Raw genomic sequence first — 18,377 nt, forward strand, 5'->3', positions numbered from 1 at the left:
ACTGTGACTGAAATCAGGTATCTTAGCCAGGGCAGGCAGTCCCTACGTGGAATGCAGCCCCAGCCAGTGCCCATGGCCACTGCATGAGCTCACCCCCAGCAACCTGGACATGCAGAAGAGGGTAGGCTGGCCTGCCTAGGGGAGCCGGGGGAGGCCTACGTATCTTGGGTCTTTTTCTGCACACCCTCTGGTCTCCTCTGCCTCAGATCTATCACCATTGAATTCTTGGGAAACAACTCATAAGCATCTCAAAATCTCCCTCCCGTGCTGAGTGTTGATGTCCACATTCCCCTGCCTTCCCTTCCACCTTTCCTTCACCACCAACCCCTACCTGTAGATCTGAGTTGTTATTGCTTACTGACAGCTAATTGCCTCAGGCAATGAAGATTTCAGTGCCACTGAGGAAGCTGAAACTTGGGGCTTTGTCACAGCCTCAGGAGGGTCCACTGCAGAGTGGCCATGTGTCTTAGACTTTGATAGTTGAAGTAAACTATATTTTTTTATTATTTTTTTTTATTGGAAAGGTGGATATACAGAGAGGAGAGACAGAGAGGAAGATCTTCCGTCTGATGACTCCCCAAGTGAGCGCAATGGCCGATGCTATGCCAATCCAAAGCCAGGAGCCTCTTCCGGGTCTCCCACGCGGGTGCAGGGTCCCAAAGCTTTGGGCTGTCCTCAACTGCTTTCCCAGGCCACAGGCAGGGAGCTGGAAGGGAAGCGGGGCTGCCGGGATAGAACCGGCGCCCATATGGGATCCCGGGGCGTGCAAGGCGAGGACTTAACCACTTGCGCCACCGCGCCGGGCCCAAAGTAAACTATATTTTAAAGATCTATTTATTTGGGGGCAGGTGGGGTTGGCGCAGTAGTGTAGTGGCTAAATCCTCACCTTGCTTGAATGACATCCCATATGAGCTCTGGTTCATGTCCCAGCTGCTCTACTTCCCATCCAGTTCCCTGTTTCCTGGTCTCCCATGCAGGTACAGGATCCAAAGGAATTGGACCATGCTCTGCTGCTTTCCCAGACCATAAGCAGGGAATTGGATGGGAAGTGGACAGCCAGGACTAGAACCAGCACCCATATGAGGCGGTGGTACATTCAGGTGGAGGATTAGCCAATTGAATCATCTGCCAATTCCCCAGGGCGGATGGTTGCGGGAAAGCTGTATTAACCACAATAAGAGAAATTGTTTCTCCATCGCATTCCTTTGATGCTACAATGTTGCAATCGTCATAAGGGTTTTGTATTTGGATTCTGAAATCAATGATGCATTCATTTGAGAGACAGAGGGAGAGAGGAAGAGAGGGAGGGAGGGAGAGAGAAATTAAAAGCCTACCTACTGGTTCTGGTTCACTCCCCAAATGCTTAGGCTGGGCTAGAGCTGGCAGGAACCAATTGCCTGAGTCATTATTGCTGCCTCCCAGGTTCTGCATTAGTAAGACACTGTATTCAGGAGCCATATATGGGCATTAAATCCAGGCACCCAGATGTGGGATTCAGGCTTCTTAATCAGCATTTTTTAGATATATTTATTTGAAAGGTAGACTGTCAGGAGACAGGGAGTGACAGAGAAGACTAGAGAGGTCTTCCCTCCCTTGGTTCAATCCCCAAATGACCACAAGAGCCAAGGCTGGGTCAGGCCAAAGCCAGGAGCCAGGAACTGCATCTAAGTCACCCATGTGGGTGGTAGGGGCCCAATCACTTCGACCAGTCTGTTGTTTTTCCAAATACATGAGAATAGAGCTAGATTGGAAACAAAGGAGCTAGGGTTTTGAACCAGCACCATATGGGATGCTAGAGTCTCAGGCAGCCCAGCCTGTTATAGCACAATGTTGGCCCCTAAAACAGCATCTTGACCCTTAGGCTAAACCACTTGCCCCTGCAATCTTCCCTTAATGATCATCCCTCCAACTGACACAGTTAGAGGCATCAGTCCCCTGAAACCTAGGCCTTTCCTGTTTATTGCTCCTCTTTCAGTGTCTTTTTCTGTGTCTGCATGGGCTGGCTGAGGTCCCTATCATTGTATCCTGTGCCCTTCGTTTGTTCTGATCCACTCCTTCCTATTGTTCATTCTTAGCAGCACCAAGAGGGAAGTGCTCCCAGTTACCGTTTAAGACAAGCTAAGAGGTAACCTACAACTGCTATTTGGTTTCAGCAGCCCCCATGCCACTCCTAACAGGCCAGCCCTGAGGTCACCTCATCTGGATTGCCATATACCATGGGCTCAGCCATGATTTCCTTTCTCATACTGTGGAGGTGAGGAGTCAGGGTACTTGGCAGAGTTGCTTCTTTGGAACTATACTGATGGAAGTAGACTTTCTGTGATTTTTTTTTTTAAATTGGGGGTTTAGTAACATGGATTTTGTTGAGGCCATGAGTATAAGGTCTGTAGATATGCTGATCTAACATTGACTTAAGTAGTAACAGCAGCTTCTACCTCATAGGGCCTGCGACCTTCTATGTTGACTCTTGAGGAGGTAGAAGATAGAGGTGTGTGCGTCTGTGTGTGTTTGAACAAGAGAGTAAGATGAGAAAGAGAAGAATAATCCCTCTACTCACCCCACTTCCTAACTTTACTATTAGATATAACTATGTGTGTATCCATCATGTCACTTGTTTTATGCCCAGGAGTATCCCAAGTATTTTGTAAATATCAGTTCATTTAAGCTTCAGAGTAACCTCTGCTTTTTAAAGAGACTTACTTATATTTATTTGAAAAACAGAGTTACAGATAGAGACAGCCAAAGAGACAGGGAAACAGAGAGATCTTCCATCTGCTACTGGTATACTCCCCAAATGACTGCCAACAGCTGAAACTGACCCAACCTCAGATCAGAAGCAAGGAGCTTCTTCCAGGTCTCCCACATGGGTGCAAAGGAGTGAGCAGGTAGGTCACCCTTTGCTGTTTTTCTAAGCATTAGTACAGAACTGGATCAGAAATGGAGCAGCTGGGACTTGAACCAGAGCCCAAATGGGCTGCTGGTGCTACAGGTGGCAGTTATACCAGATATACCACAATGCTGGACCTGACTTCAGCTTTTAGTCTCACTATTGTTTCCTGATTTAAAACGTGGACACTAAAGCCCAGAAGAGGTTAATTTTCCCAAGACAAACATAGCTACTGATTTAGAGCTCATGTTCACATACTTGGCAGTGCAGATGCAGCTACTGTTCCCTTGATGATTGCATTCTATGGCTTCTCTGTGCCTTTGCTGGTGAACCATCCACAGGTGCCGATTTCTTGCTGTAGGCACTGGAGAGCGTTGGTGGAAGTGTGCTTCTGCCTCTCTCCTGTGTTCACAAGCTCTCCACAGGTATGTCCTTCACCTTTCCTGTAACTATCCGCTCAATTGTGCCTAAGTAAGACCCTTGGTCCAATGTGACGGCTCAATGGCTAAACCCTCACCTTATCAGTACTGGAATCCCATCTGGGTGCCAGTTTGTGTCCTGGCTGCTCCACTTCCCATCCAGTTCCCTGTTTGTAGCTTGGGAAAACAGTAGAGGGCGGCTTAAAGTCTTGGATCCCTGTACCCACATGGGTGACCCAGAAGAAGCTCGTGGCTCCTGGCTTTGTATCGGCTCAGCTCTGGTGATTGTGGTCTTTTGGGGAGTAAACCAGTGGATGGAAGATCTTTCTTTCTGACTCTCTCTTCTTTGTAAATCTGATCTGCCTTTCTAATAAAAATATACAAATCTTTTTAAAATATATATATATATATCTGCAAAGCAGCAACTCTTTAAGCTTTATGGTGACGAGAGGATACTTGTATATTGGCAATACAATTTGAAGGGAATAGAAAAAAAGAGTTGCCCAAAGAGAAAATGACATTGCCAATACTCTTCCCACTACCAAAAACAAAACCAAAGAGATTGCAGTTTTTTACAAAGAATGAGAAGAATCCATGGGAGTCGTCTTTCTGTCAAGCCACATCTCAGTTTACTGGGCTGGCATCCAGTGATTTAGCCACAAGGCAGGCATTCAAAGAGAGAAAGGAGATACAGTTGGCCCAGACAGTCCACAGCCACAATGCAGGTCTGAATAATTCATTTGATGACAGAAATAAAACAGAATAATGAAATAAGTCCCTCTCCCAGCACCCCCATTATCTTTCGTGTCCTTTGTCAGGGAGAGAAGACATTCCGGGCGATACCCTGATTAAGATTATCTGAGAGTTTAAGATTGAAAGGAGCAAGTGGAGCCGCTCTGGCCTTATGGTGTGAGGTTGCCATTGTGAGCTTGGCATGTTCCGAACTGGGGGAGCGTCTGAGTGCCACTGTCAGGGCTGGGGACATGTCTGCACTGCACTGGAGTGTGTGGAGGAAAACGTAGGTTCCCCTTCAGAAAGAGTTATCTTTCCAGGTTGACTTTTGACCATGAGTCTCTTTTTGTCTGAAGGCTTTCTGGGTCCCAAAGCTTCTCATTCCTATTGAATAACAATTCATGCACTAGAGTGGTGGGTAGTTGGAGAGATTTATTTATCTTAAAATCTATGGAAAATGTGCTCAAACTTTTCATTCCACATCCTGGGAGAAAGTCCACTATTATGTTTTCTAAAGATTTATTTATGTATTTGGAAGGGAGAGAGTGAGAGAACGAGCAAGTAAGAGATTTTCCATCTGCTGGTTCATTCCCCACCACAGACCCAAAACAGCCAGGACCGCCCTGAGCCGAAGGCAGATGGTTAGAACTCCATCTGAGTCTGAGTCTTCCACATGGGTGGCAGGACTCAAACACTTGTGCCATCTTCTGCTGCTTTCCCAAGTAAATTAACAGGGAGCTGGATCAGAAGTGGAGCAGCCATGACTCAATCTGGCACCCACATAATACACTTGCCTCAGAGGTTGCAGCTATGCCACTGTGCTGGCCCATGTCCACTTTTTATAGGTTCCTTTGTATATGGTTGTATGTATGTAGTTACTTTTGACCCCAATTTCTGACTGCTATTGGTAACAGTCCCTAGATGTAGTACCTGGAGGTGAGTGACCAAGTCATGCCTCTGTTTCTCAAACACAGGCATGTTAGGGCTGTTTGGGAGTGAAACTGGGAGGGAAGAGAGAAGCTCCAATGGTAGGCATTCAGCCGGAAAGGGAATAAGGATTGGAAAGACTGAGGCTTATTTTTCCTTTGTGTGACAAAAATGTATGTATACCGGAATCTTGGCACCCTCAGGGTAGTTGAGATGTATGGAAATAAAACATGTAGGGACAGTGTTATGGCAGGGTAAGCTGTTGCTCTGATCCTTGCGTCTCCTAGCAGAGTGCCTGGTTTGGGTCCTGACCCGTCTGTTTCTGACCCAGCTTCCTGCTAACATGCACCCTGCTCAGCAGCAAAAAGCAACCCAACGATTTTGGTCCCTGCCACCCATATGGGAGACCAGGTGTTGTTCCCGCTGTCTGGCTTTGGCCTAGCCCTACCGTTGGGCCAGGTTCTGGGACCTCAAAGCACACCTTCTAAAAGTACTTATCCATTTTAAAAAAAATTATTATTTATTGTTTCTTTCTCCCTAGACAGAGAGATACTTTTAATAAAAATATTCAATTCTCGCAACAGTTTTTAACCATAGTAAATCCTTACACGCAGCTAATTTCTTGCAGCCAAGTCCTCTTTTTCATGATTAGTTTACCACAAGCCGTAATACTTAGGTACAACAGGGTACTTAGGAGGTCCTTTATTCTAGCAGGGTAGGAACGGGAGCAGGGGTAGACGGGGAGAGAACAAGAAAGGAAACATCTGCCATAGTGGCAGGATGGAGGGGCTGCCAGGGCAGGGAAAAGCTGCAAGATGGAAGAGGAGCAGGAGAGCCAAGAAAAAGGGAAGAGGGCACAGTGGAGGTTCATTTTATACAACCCAGGTGAGCCTGGAAGGTGTGGGGGCTGTGGGGAATTGGCTGAGAGGGGCGATGGGTGTCCCCAAGGGATTGGTGACTGAGGTTATTGGAGCCACAGGTGATTAGTAGGTGAGTGGGGATTAGAGATTGGGGCTGCAAGAAATTGGGGGTGGGGTTTTTAGGTGGCACCATGAAGTCACATCTCATTGGTGGAAAATTGGAATGGTGCTAATTTCTTGCACTGTGGGAAAAGAGAAGCAGATGCAAAATAACTGAGGCATTTAGGGCCAATGTTCAAGTCACTCCTCACATTCCTCCTTTTTGTTATATATAAAACAAGAGGGCGTTGTTCTCCATGGTTCCTTTGAACTGAGTTTGGGTCAGTCTTCTCTAGGCAGAGGTCTCAGCCTGGTGGAGGAGAAATGGAGATTGAGAGAAGCCGCTAGCCCAGTAAAAGATGCTGGTTCATAATTTGGTTAGATTTTTCTTTTTACACTTGAGCCGATAACACAGGAATGGAGGGTGGGGTTACATATCAAAAGTCCTTTTGTAAAGGTGGATTGAGTTCTTCCTGAGGCTTGCACAGGAATATGTAGTCTCCATGATGAGAAATTTCTTGGGGGTGCCTCTGTGGTAGCAGATAGATCAGCATGGCAGGTGTTGACCTTCCGTGTGGACTCCACATTCCAGCCACTTGGATGGAGTGTCTGCTTGGCTTTGGCAGGGTACTGGGGTCACTTCCACTCAGCCCCAACAACTAGTTAAAACTCAATTTTCTGACCTTTATTATAGAGAACAAGTGAAAGTAAAAAGTTATATATAATTATAACCACAGTATTTATGTAAAAGATCACTGAATATTTTTATGCAGTATTGTCTCAACATACTTCCTTAAGTTTCTAAAGGCCTTTCATTCTTTGTATTTGAAATTATAACAATCCTCTGAGTTAAAATGTTATGATTCACTTCCTTTTTCTCTCTGTGTTTTTTCCCCCCTTTTGGATCTGTTACCCCATTGTCTTGGGTTTCTGGTTGGTTACTGAGGAGCTTTCTGCTTAGTGATCATTATTTTGTAAGTACACTTTCTTCATTCTTTGAAGAACGAAGAGAGGCAGATGTAGCCATTTGGCCCAGGAGTTCAGACAAGGGCTGGGGTGCTGTGTTCCATATTCCATATTGGAGCACTTGGAGTGGAACCCTGACTCCAGGTGCTGAATCCAACTTCCCACCAATGTGGATCCTGGTAGACAGCAGTCTGGCTCATGTAGTTCCCAGGTGGGAAACTTTGGATTGAGTTCCTGGCCCCACTCAGGCCTAGAGACTGCAGGAATTTGGGGAGTGAACTGGAGGATGGAGGATCTCTCTCCTCATCTCTGTATCTCGCTTATCAAATAAAATGAGGGCCAACAGGTGGGGGACAAAAGAATGTCTTTCTTTTATCTAGCTCTTGGTACTGGTTGGTTGCTCAAATTTTCTCCATCTCTCCTTCCCTCTACTCTCTACAGCCTTTGGTGGGTGCTGTTCCACTCACAATTTCTGTGAGATCAACTCCAAAACTGTGTAACTTTTTGTGGATGCTTGTTATGAGCCGGTATTAATTGAAATCTCAAAATATGACCTTATTTAATCGTTACAATGACAATGTGCTAGAGAGCATTATTTCTATTAGTTTTCACAAGAGGAAACTAGGATGCAGATGAGTTAGGTAATTAGCCTATTGTGGCAAATGAATGGTAGGGGTTGAGCTGCAACTGAATGCACGCTGTCTAAATCCATACCCCTGACTGCAGTGCTATAGCACCCTGTGGCTTTCTGCTTCACAACCAAGTGGCATTCATTTGTTTGACCACATCAGGATTTATTAAGTCGTTTAACTTATCTCTAGCATGTTCTCATGAACAGTGACAACGATATGCCATCTTGTGTATGTGTGTCTTTTGGTGGAATTAATTCCTAGAGACTAAATTTCTAAGTCACGGTTTAAGTTTATATGAATGTTCATGCATCTTACCAGTTGTCCTTCAAAAAGGTTGCATCAACAGTGCATAAGAGGACCCATCTCCCCACTCTTTCCAGCATTTTAAAACTATCTGTGAAAAAATATAACAAGTCTCCCGTTTGGGTTTAAATTTAATCTCCCTGACAACTGAAAGTCAGTCATTCATTTCCTCCACAAGTGTTTACTGAATGTTTCATATGTGTGAGAAACAGTTGTAGATATTGGAAATATGGCAGTGAAGAAACAAGATGAAAGCCCTGTGCCTATTGTAATAGGAGATGTCTGGTGTCAGCTGGGCTGGGGGAGATGCAGCTGAACTGCCAGGTGTCAGAGCAGCTGAAGACTGCAACAAGACAAGGATGAAGAGCTAAGTTTTGAGTTTGTTATTGTGCTGCACCAGCAGGAGGCTGCAGTGTGAGGCAGGGTTGACTTCCTTTGCTGTATCTCACACCCAGGAAGGGTCAGGTAGATCTGTGCAGACAGAGGGCTTGACTCACTGTGGAGGAGACCCCAAACAAAAGGCTCTGGCAGTTTTATGGATCAAGAGTAAGAGGACCCAATGTAGGGGGTGAGGAGATTAGGAGAAGATGAGGGATGAAGAGGGGCAGGAGTAGGAAAGTCCTGGATACAGAGTCCAGAGTCCAAGGGGGGAAACATCTTCAGGCCCCAAAAGGATGCTTTGGAGGGAGGTACCTGAAGATCTTTGCCCGAGGTCTCAGATGAAGAGACCTAAGAGTGAAAGTGCCCAGGCTAGGAATGCAAATATGTGAACGGCATGACTGGCTAGGGGCTGGGACCGTGACTGCAGCCCCTCTAGAGACTGCCAGTACTGGCTGTGCACCCACAGTCTGGGGTGGGGAGACAGCATTCCCCAAGAGACCTCTGTTATTGCCAACCATGCCTGGCAGAAAATCACACATAGTTGTTTTGTTTTGTTTTGTTTTGTTTTAAACCCAGTAGCTAAACTCCTCAAGCCAGACTTTGATAAGGGATATCAGGAAGTCATCAAGAGCTTTGGAATAGAAGGGTTATGTGACTGGAGGTGAACTTTGAAAGGATTGTTTTGGTTTGATAGATTAGACTTAGGGGAAAAGGGTGGAAGAAGACCCAACAATCAGGAGGTGATTGCAATTATCCAGTCCAGAGGTGACAGGGGCTTGGCTTGGAAGAACATATGTAGATAACTTCATTGATGTGTTCTGATTGATGATCAGTGAGGAGAGATGGCAGTTGAACCCAAGGATAAGGAGGAAGCCAGGAGGAGAGTTTGCAGAGTCCGAAACCAAGGACAGGCATTTGATATTATCAGCCTCTAAGGAGTGGTCAGAGGAAACTTGCTAGGAAGTCAGACACTGGGAAATGGTAGAGCACTTTGGGAAGGAGAGATGCCAACAGCGTGAGACTTGGCCAAGTGGTCAAATGAGCTGAGGTCTGAAAAGAGGTTTGAGCTTTGCCACAGTGGGAAGTCACTGACCAACCATTGTCAGGTTGGTTTTAGTAAAGAAGTGGGGCTAGGAGGCAGCAGTGAGGCAAAACAGTTGCTTACTCTTTTAGGGAGTTTGTAAGGGAAAGAGAGACTTAAAGCAGGGCAGGGATAGTATGTGAAGTGACTGCTGAGAAAAGGGCGCAGGCAAGGCTGAGCAGCACAAAGGCCAAGTCGAGTGAAACTGGACATCACATGTGTGTCATGTCATCAGGCTGTCTGCACAATAGGATGACTTGTTGCAGGAAGGCTCAGCCACTCCATTGGTAGGAAGAGATGAGAGAGTATCATGTCAGAAGTTCACAGAAGATGAAACAGAAACACAAATTTATTTTGGTGGAAACTATTTGAAATCTGTGCTTCTATGTAAGAGGCCTTCAAAATGTCATAGACAGTGCATGTGATGGAAAAACGCATGGATTGCAAAATCATTTTGCACCCAAAGAAGGTTATCTTTGAATTTAATTTTCCATGAACTTGCTGAAGTAACCTAACATGCGGTTTAAAAGTAATATCTTCCCAGGATGAATTTTAGAGACAAAGGGACACATTTGTTAAAGATGCTGGCAAGGAGTAATTAAAAGATATGCTGCTGTGTGTTGTCCAGTGTGATAACCACTAGCCACATGCGAATATTTACATTTGAATTTATTAAAAATTAAGATAAAAATTTAATCGCTTCTTGGCCTTTTGGCTAAGATCAAGTGAAGATAAAAATTTAATTTCTTAATCACACTAGCCTTTTATCTGGTGCTCACTAGCCACCATGACCAGGGGCTAATTCAACCAAGATATGGAATATTTCTACCATCACAGAGAGTTCTTTTGGAAAACACTGCATTATAGGGTACTGACGTTGAGTCAGTGATATATGGGATCTTGATTAAGTTGAAGAATAGATGTAGACCAAGTAAGCAAAAGCCAGACCTGCAGGAACAGGAGATTATAAATCAGGATGAGGTTGAAATTCTGGGACCGAAGGGGTTCCGGGCCATGTGGCACCATGAGTGGGAGGCTGCTGATATACCAGCGGATGAAAACCTTAGGGGCTGACGAGGTCATGGAACTCGGAGGCAGGTAATTGATGGACTGCTTCATGATGAACTCACCCACATCATGTTAAGAACTGGTTAGAAAGAAGAACTCAATCTCCAGTGAGCGGAAGGGTAGAGAACACTGGTTAGGAGCTAAAAACAAGGGCAGGTGGGCCACTTGGAAAGGGAAGAATGCTGCTCAAACACCTGAGGAGAGCACCAGCAGTGGATAATGGGCAGGGTTCTTCCTTCCAACAAAAGCACCACCTCAGTGATGAGGAAGGAGCCTACAAGGGTTGATTCTTGTGGGATTGTGACCTCCAGGGGGCCCAGGCAAGTGCTGGAGGAAAGTTTAGCAGCAGAAGAAAGAAACTAGAGCACAGAGACATGGAGGGACACCCAGAGAAGCAGATGGTCCTGGAACATGTGAGGTATGGTGCGTTTGGAGCAACATCCCAGGAACACCATAGTGGTGGTGGGATCAGAGGTCCACAGGATGATGAGTCATTTTTGGATGAGATTTGAACAGTATGTTGCAGAGAAGAACTTCAGTCTCCTTCAGCTGATTAGGGAGGTGCCCACCAGACTTCTGATCTCATCAGAGCCATTGGTTTTACTACACTGAGGCCCAAGCACTGGGGAAGAGTGAGATTCTCAATCCTTAGCCATCAGTAAAGTCTTGGGGAGTGTGCTCGTTAGGTGCACTAACATCTGGGGAAGTAAAAAGGAGGAGAGAAGATACCTGGGGAAAACAGATCTTGAACCTCATCTTCCCCTACTGCAGTCGGAGAGGGGCTTGGCTGGATCTTCCCTACCAGCCCTGAGTGATCTCATGAAAGCCCGCGGTTGAGGGAGTGGCTGCAGAGTGTGAGTGGTGAAATACTTTCGGTTCCACTTAAAATGGACTTGAGTGATTTCCACCCAGTGCACAAGGTGGGAGGGAGGCAGTACTGGGGAGGGACAGCTGGCAGCAGACTTTGCTGTCATTTTCTGTGATCTGACCTGGAGATAGAGTAAAGTAGCTCCTCAAAGTGGAGCTGCTGGTCCACTAGGCTGGGATGGGGCAGGATTCTGCATTCCCGACAAGCCCCTCAGTGCTGCCCATGCCACTGGTCCACAGAGCATGCTTTTGGTTGGGAGATGAAGAGGACAGCAATTAGAATGGCGGAAGAGGAACCCCCTTGTAATCCCTGGGAGATGGGGCTGGGATCATGGAATCAATATTTGAAGTGGAGTGAGTAGGTAGAAATGTGAGATATGTGTAGGGGAAATGCATAAATCAAGAAGATAGCAAAACCTAAGGGTAAAGTCATTACCAACCCCAGAAGGCACAACAAACAGCTGAGTAATAATATACCATTGAGCATTAATTGGCAGAACTTTTCATTGTGCTCTGTTTCTCCATTAGATCCCCTTCTCTATATCATAGGGCAAATTAGACCAAACCTGTGCTCCCCTCCCCTTAACTTCCTCCACCCCCCCTTGCCCAGGACAGTATTGTGTTTACAGTAGGTGGTGCTCTTGCACTATGATTTAATGTTCTACAACCATGAAACAAGAATCTCTGGTTTGCTTTGTGAGATAACTGCCCAACACAAGGAATCTTCCTTATGCTGCCCTTTTCCTTTTACTATTCTGGCTTCTCACATAGGGTTTTTGCCCTTCCAGTATAGACAGGCATCCTGTACTGATGTCTGCAGTTTGTTTTGAGTACCTTGTGGAGTTACAGTAAGGCTGACACAGTGTGACAGGCAGTAATTCAAACTTGGGCTAATTCCCACTGAAGTTTAGAGTCAAGACCGTGGCCAATAGCACCCATGGATATGCATAAGAGCCAAATGGAATGCAGGCAGGCCAGGGCTAGAGCACAGCAGAAGCCGACACAGCACATGCAAAAAACAGGGCTTGGAACAGGCCTGGTTAGGATTATTGGGAGGTCAGCCTGACCAGGCCATGGTGGCACCTGCTGGTGTAAGTGAGCACCAGGCCTGTGGTGGGCTGGGCTGGGTAAGGCCACAGCACCTGTCAGTTTGCATAAGAGATGGAGCTTGGAGCAGAACTGACCAGGCAAGTGCATCAACTGGTATATGCATTGGCTGGTGTGGTTGATGAACCGAACCTCACCCTGCACTGACTGGCAAACACAAATGTCAAGTTTGAGGTCACCCCAGATGAGGTTTCTTGGGAGAATCCCCACCTAGAGCACTGGATTTGAAACTGCAGCCACAGGGAAGATCACAATATATGTGGTGTGAGCTTGCAGTGCATGCACTGGGACTAGATCGCCTCAGTTGCTGATGTCTGTGCAGTGTACAGCATGCCCAGATACTCAAGAGAGACATGATAGCCAGCTCCTCTAGGCCAGCAGAGGATGTAGAGGAGTCCTCATCAAAGGATGGAATGTAGAAAAGATTGGACAACTCTGACCAAGCTTTACGGCAAGTTTCTGGGTCTGTGAATCACTAAAGTGAACTTCTTCAGTCAATAGATCATGGAAAAATTTTCTCAACTCAGGTGCAATGAAGCTGACAGCTATCTCGGAACTATCAAAACCACTCAAATAACACCCTCAGAAATTCTTCCTCACATCATAGTCTCCAAGGCATCATCAAATGACTGGCCCCTATCCCCAGGTGCTAATGTAGTCTCACAGCAAGGAGCACCCCCCTTTTCCCTTCCCTACCCTGTGACACAGTAGAATTTCTAAAAAAAGAACTGAAACATTTGTCCCACCTTCTTTCCTCCATACCCTCCCCACCCTAATTGGAGGCCCATGTGATGTGCATCCCTAACTATGAGCATTATCTGTTCCTCGCCCTCCTGTTCCTTCTTTGAGGAGAAATCATTTATTAGATCGACTTCCTTTTTCCACTATCCAGAGAATGTCACATGGAGCTTCCTCAGCTCTCACCAACCCAGCCCTCCACCTCCCTGTCCCTGCTGACCCTCCCTCCCAGGCTCCTCCTTCCTTGTGAGTGTCCCTTGGTTAAAATCCTGAATCAGGAAATCCAACTTCCTCACCCAAGATGATATCTAACTTCAAATTCACCAAGGCATTCCTGCCTCTATGCCCTGCACTTTTCATGCCCCCCAGTTACATGCTTGGTTGTCTCATGTAATTCTGTGACCCAGAGAAAGGCCCTAAGATGTACTCATCACATTTAAGGAAGTGGGTGACCCAAATCCCTCCCACAAACCTCAGTGAGCCATCAGAACCAAAGCCCTTCTCTGAATTCTTGCACCATATTCTCTACCAGTTGGTAAACTTTCCAGGGACCATGAATTCTAGAAGCAATAAGTTTGGGGTACCTGGGGCCCCCAGTACTGCCAGGTTCAGCCTCACCTTCCCACCTATAATCCCCTGGCAATATTTCATTTTAAGTGTCTTAAGTAGCCTTTGACCACTGCAATCCCAAAACAACCCTCAAATTTACCTGGTTCTCTCTCTGGTCCCTGAAAGACCTTAGAGAGATCAGTGAGAATCCCAGCCTTGGTGGCCCATTCAAGTCACTTCCAAACTGTTTCATATTCTAGAAAGAGCTAGTCATAAAAGGAGCAGCTGCCACGAGGGAAGGAAAGTTGTTAGGGGGAAGTATTTGCATCTCACAGATACTAGCCTCTGTGATCACCAATGAATGAGGCTATTGTCAGCAGTCTTTTCACAATAGTGGACCAAAACATAAGGGGCCAAGGAGGTGAGGGGAAGAACTTTTGGTGATGCTCTAAAAGTTATAGGAGAACAACTGGAACAAGGAGCATCAAGATTCAGGTCCTAGGAAAAGGGTTGGTGAATGTGTTTCCCATTCTGCTGACTTTCCCTTTCCTAGGATGAAAATCCACAGAACCCTAGTACTAGAAGGACCCTTGGAGCACTGAATCCAAACCTTCATTAAACACACCAGCAAACTGAGGCTTCTCAAGGTTGTGCTATGCCTAAGCTCACACGCATTTAGTTGGCAGTGAGCTCCAACTTCAGCCTTCCTGTCCAGGTGCCCCAAGCACATGCACAGATTCCAAGCTTGAGCTCCACTACTTCGTGGCCATCACTGTAAGATGGTGTGCCAGAGGTTGTAGAAAGAGAAATGGAATTTGGCTTTGTATGTTTTTTTTTTCTTTCACTTGTTCCTCTTTCTCTAATCCCCACTTTTCTTTCTTAGGTGCTGCTTCCCTCAAGACACAGGCTTATTTCAACAAGACTGCGGACCTGCCATGCCAATTCACAAACTCTCAAAACAGAAGCCTGAGTGAGCTGGTTGTGTTTTGGCAGGACCAGGAGAGGCGGGTTCTGTATGAGCTATACTTGGGCAGAGAGAAGCCTGATAATGTGGCCTCTAAGTACCTTGGCCGCACAAGCTTTGACCAGGACAGTTTGACCCTACGACTTCACAACGTTCAGATCACGGACAAGGGCTTGTATCAATGTTACATCCATCACAAAGGGTCCAAAGGAATGATTCCTTTTCAACAGATAAGTTCTGAGCTGTCAGTGCTTGGTATGTGATCAGTGGTATGTTCAGATCCTTCACTTCCTCAGAGAAGGCTACAAAATGGGTAGTGAAATGTTGGAGGGGTGGGCATGGGGAACCAGCCAGGTGGGAGGGGGCAGGTCTACAGAGAGCAGGCAGAGGATAGCTGTTTCTGGGAAGTGCATCTGAAAGGAATACAGAATGTGGGAGCAGGGAACTAAAAATCCTCACACTTAGTATAGTTTGCTTCAGAAGGATCTGTCAGACTCATCTTTAGGGACAAAATAGAGCTAATTGAGCAAAGGTAATGTGGCCAAGTGAAAACCATGGGTATTTTGGTCATTGCTAAGTTTATATAACCACAGAGGCCTCAAATCTTTTACATGCATTTTCTACTTTGGTCCAAGATTTCTCATCTACTAATCTTTGCCTAGAGCACCCAGCAAGGGAGACAGCTGACTGACTAGGGTTTTCCCCTCCAGCCTCCTGTCGGTTCCTTATGAGTCGTTTGCTGATGAGGCAGGAGTCAGAAGCGAAATGACCTGAGAAACAACCCCCTGAGCTGAAAACCAGCTCCTCTGTTCATCAGATCTTCACATGCCTAAAGGTCACGGTAGATTTATTATTATTTGAAGGGCAGAGAGATGATATGGGAGAGAGAAATCTCTTATATACTTGGTCACTCCCTGAAGGTCTGTAGTAGCCAGGCCAAAGCCAGGAGCCAAAATTCCATCCAGTTCTGTGTAGGGAGCAGGGACTCGACCATTTGAACCATCACCTGCTGATTTCCAAGGTGTGCATTGGCAGGAAGCTAGAATCAAGGGTGCAGCTGGGACTTGCACCTAAGCACTCCACTATGGCCTGTGGGTGTTCTAAGCAGCAACTTGAATTGCTGTGCCAAATGCCAAACCCCAGACTTTTTTTCATTATCATCATACAACAAAATGAACATTTCTGTTTTAGCATAAAATATATTAATTTTATAGATTATATATAGATTTATGTAGCTACCACCATAAATGGAACAGAATATCCCATCAATCAAAACATTGTCTTTTGCTCTGTCTTTTGAAACATTTTCTCTCTATAGGTATAGCCCTTGTTTGCCATTCTACAGATTGGAGAATATCTTGTAAATGGAACTATAGCGTTTGTAAACTTCTGAGACTGATTTTTTGTATTCAGCACAAAGCCTTTTTGTTTCTTTCATTTTGTTGCATCTATCAGAGTTTGTTCTTTTTGTTTTTACATTGCTACGTAGCATGCCGTTGTCTGTCCATTTACTGCTTTGAAAGACATGGGGTCATTTCCAGTTTGTGGATGTTAGGACCAGAACCGTTGTAAGCATTCAGGTACAGGCTTGGGTGTCAACCTCGTCCTCGTTTCTCCAGGGCTGATACCCTGACATGATATTTCTAAATCTAGATCAACTTTTCACACAGCTGGAAAAGACAGATCAATACCTATTGCAAAACCACAAAGTAAAGCAAAGGAAAAAGTAGAAATAAAGTAGAGAGCCGCTCCATCATGTGACTCAAACTAGCTTACGGGGTTTTCCAGATATTTAACCAATTGGTAAATCAATGTTTGCAAAGTGTGGCCAGGTACCTTAGGTTCCTGGAAGAACATACTAGGAAACATAAACAAGCACTTCTTTTAAAGTTTTACATTTCTTTTAATGTATATTAGAAAAACTAGATAACCCATCCAAACTGAATTCATAGACACTGCCAAGAAGTTTGAATAAGATCTGGCAATGCACCTTCTACAGTCTGCATGAAGTCCAAGTGCAGTGCTAGGTGGAATGTTGATATGGCAGAACCTGTGAAAATGGCAAGCAAGTGCCTAACATGTTGGAACAATATGCCAAGATAGAAATTACTATGGGACTCCTGTAAACTATTTAGTAGCAACAGAGCAAGAGCAAGGACAGCTGGAAGGAGCTATGTAGACACCTACAAATGCTCATGGAAAGCTCTAATCTAGGATTGAATGATAAGCTTATTTTAGTGCAAAAGAATTTTGCAACCATTCATGTTGTTTTCCATGATCCATGTCGCCCATGAGTTTTTTTGAAGTACCTTCCCCAAAGGCATTGGGTGCCAGAGATAACCACAGAAATAAGAATGGCAAACAAAGACACTAAGTGTTTCAAGCTTAGCATGTTCCTTACAGAAATGGCTGGATGTTTGGTCTTCATCAGACATAGAATGTGTTGAAAATACCTTGACAGTCTTGCCCCAAACCGGTATTTTCAATTTCTAAGTTCCAAATCCCTACCCACCTATTCAACACCATCCTGCTTGAGTTTCTGGGAGGTAAAACCCATTGCATGCCAGGATCATGAACTCTGTTCCCGCTCTAGCTCTATCTCCTTCTGCCTGCTTAGGCTGGTGAGCTGGAGGTTTTCCCACAGGATGTTGGGATCCCAGGCTCAGGTCACTTCTGGTGACTTCATTCCCCGAAAGAGTAGTTTCAATGTCAGTCTTTGGTAACTTAATTTCAGCACTTTGGTAAGCAGGACATAAGCATAACTAAAATCTCCATTCCTGGAATAAATGTGCAGTTACATCTGGTTCTCCTTATGGGCTGAGAACCCATAAGGTTCCCAGGTGTGCTGCAATGAGTTCCCAGTTTAGATATTTAGTTAACGAATGTTCCCTTCTAGATACATCAAAGTTTAGACCGAGTTTTGCTTGATTTTGTCTTTTGTCTCTATTCTGCTTTCAGCTAATTTCAGTCAACCAGAAATAACATCAACTTCTAATATGACGATAAGCTCTACCATAAATTTGACCTGCTCATCTGTACAAGGCTACCCAGAACCTAAGAAGATGTTTTTTGTGCTACAAACTGATAATTCGACTACTGAGTATGATGGTGTCATGCAGAAATCTCAAGATGATGTCACAGGACTGTACAGTGTTTCCATCAGCTGGCCTTTCACGTTTGCAGATGATAAAACAAATGCGACCATTTACTGTGTTCTGCAAACTGAGTCCATGGAGACACACTCTCCACATTTCATTATAGGTAAAGCTGCTCCCCAAGTTGGTTTCTTTCAGCATTCATTATACATAAATGCTTAAGGCAGATTGTGCCATGTGTCCCATATACTAGGAAACCTACCTGGACCATTTTGTGATGCTGTTAGGAAATAATTAGACCAAAAATACCCGATGCATTGGAATGACACAGGGCAGGAGGCAACACTGAAACTGGCTCTGTCTGTTGGGTTGTCTTTGGGTGAAGTATTCTGAACTTTTGATTAAAAATGTCACAATATTCTTTCAAACTAGAGTACTTCTGTTGATTAAACACTCAACCACACATACCATGCATACGTACATATAGAACACATCAGGGATACATAGGTATATATGGGTTACACCATACGTACAGACATGCATACACGCATATAGGACACATCATTCATACATACATTCATACATGCAAATGAGACACACAGGGATATATGTATATACATGTAGGCTACACCATGACACATGCATGCATACATATAGGACACATCAAGGATAGATAAGTGCGTAGAGGCGTACAGTACTCTA

General features: G+C 45.1%; 1 protein-coding gene across 2 annotated transcripts in view; it reads left to right on the forward strand.

Moving 5' to 3' along the window:
• Positions 1 to 18,377, forward strand: part of CD86 (CD86 molecule) — a 71,968-nt gene that overhangs the window by 41,499 nt on the left and 12,092 nt on the right. For both annotated transcript variants that reach the window (XM_041003108.1, XM_041003107.1), the window contains exons 3-4: positions 14,500 to 14,835; positions 17,539 to 17,841. In XM_041003108.1, coding sequence (XP_040859042.1) covers positions 14,500 to 14,835; positions 17,539 to 17,841 — 639 coding nt within the window. The remainder of the gene's footprint in view (positions 1 to 14,499; positions 14,836 to 17,538; positions 17,842 to 18,377) is intronic.

Source organism: Ochotona curzoniae, unplaced genomic scaffold (genome assembly GCF_017591425.1).
Source record: "Ochotona curzoniae isolate NIBS_2020 unplaced genomic scaffold, NIBS_Ocur_1.0 scaffold_2587, whole genome shotgun sequence".
Classification (NCBI taxonomy): domain Eukaryota; kingdom Metazoa; phylum Chordata; class Mammalia; order Lagomorpha; family Ochotonidae; genus Ochotona; species Ochotona curzoniae.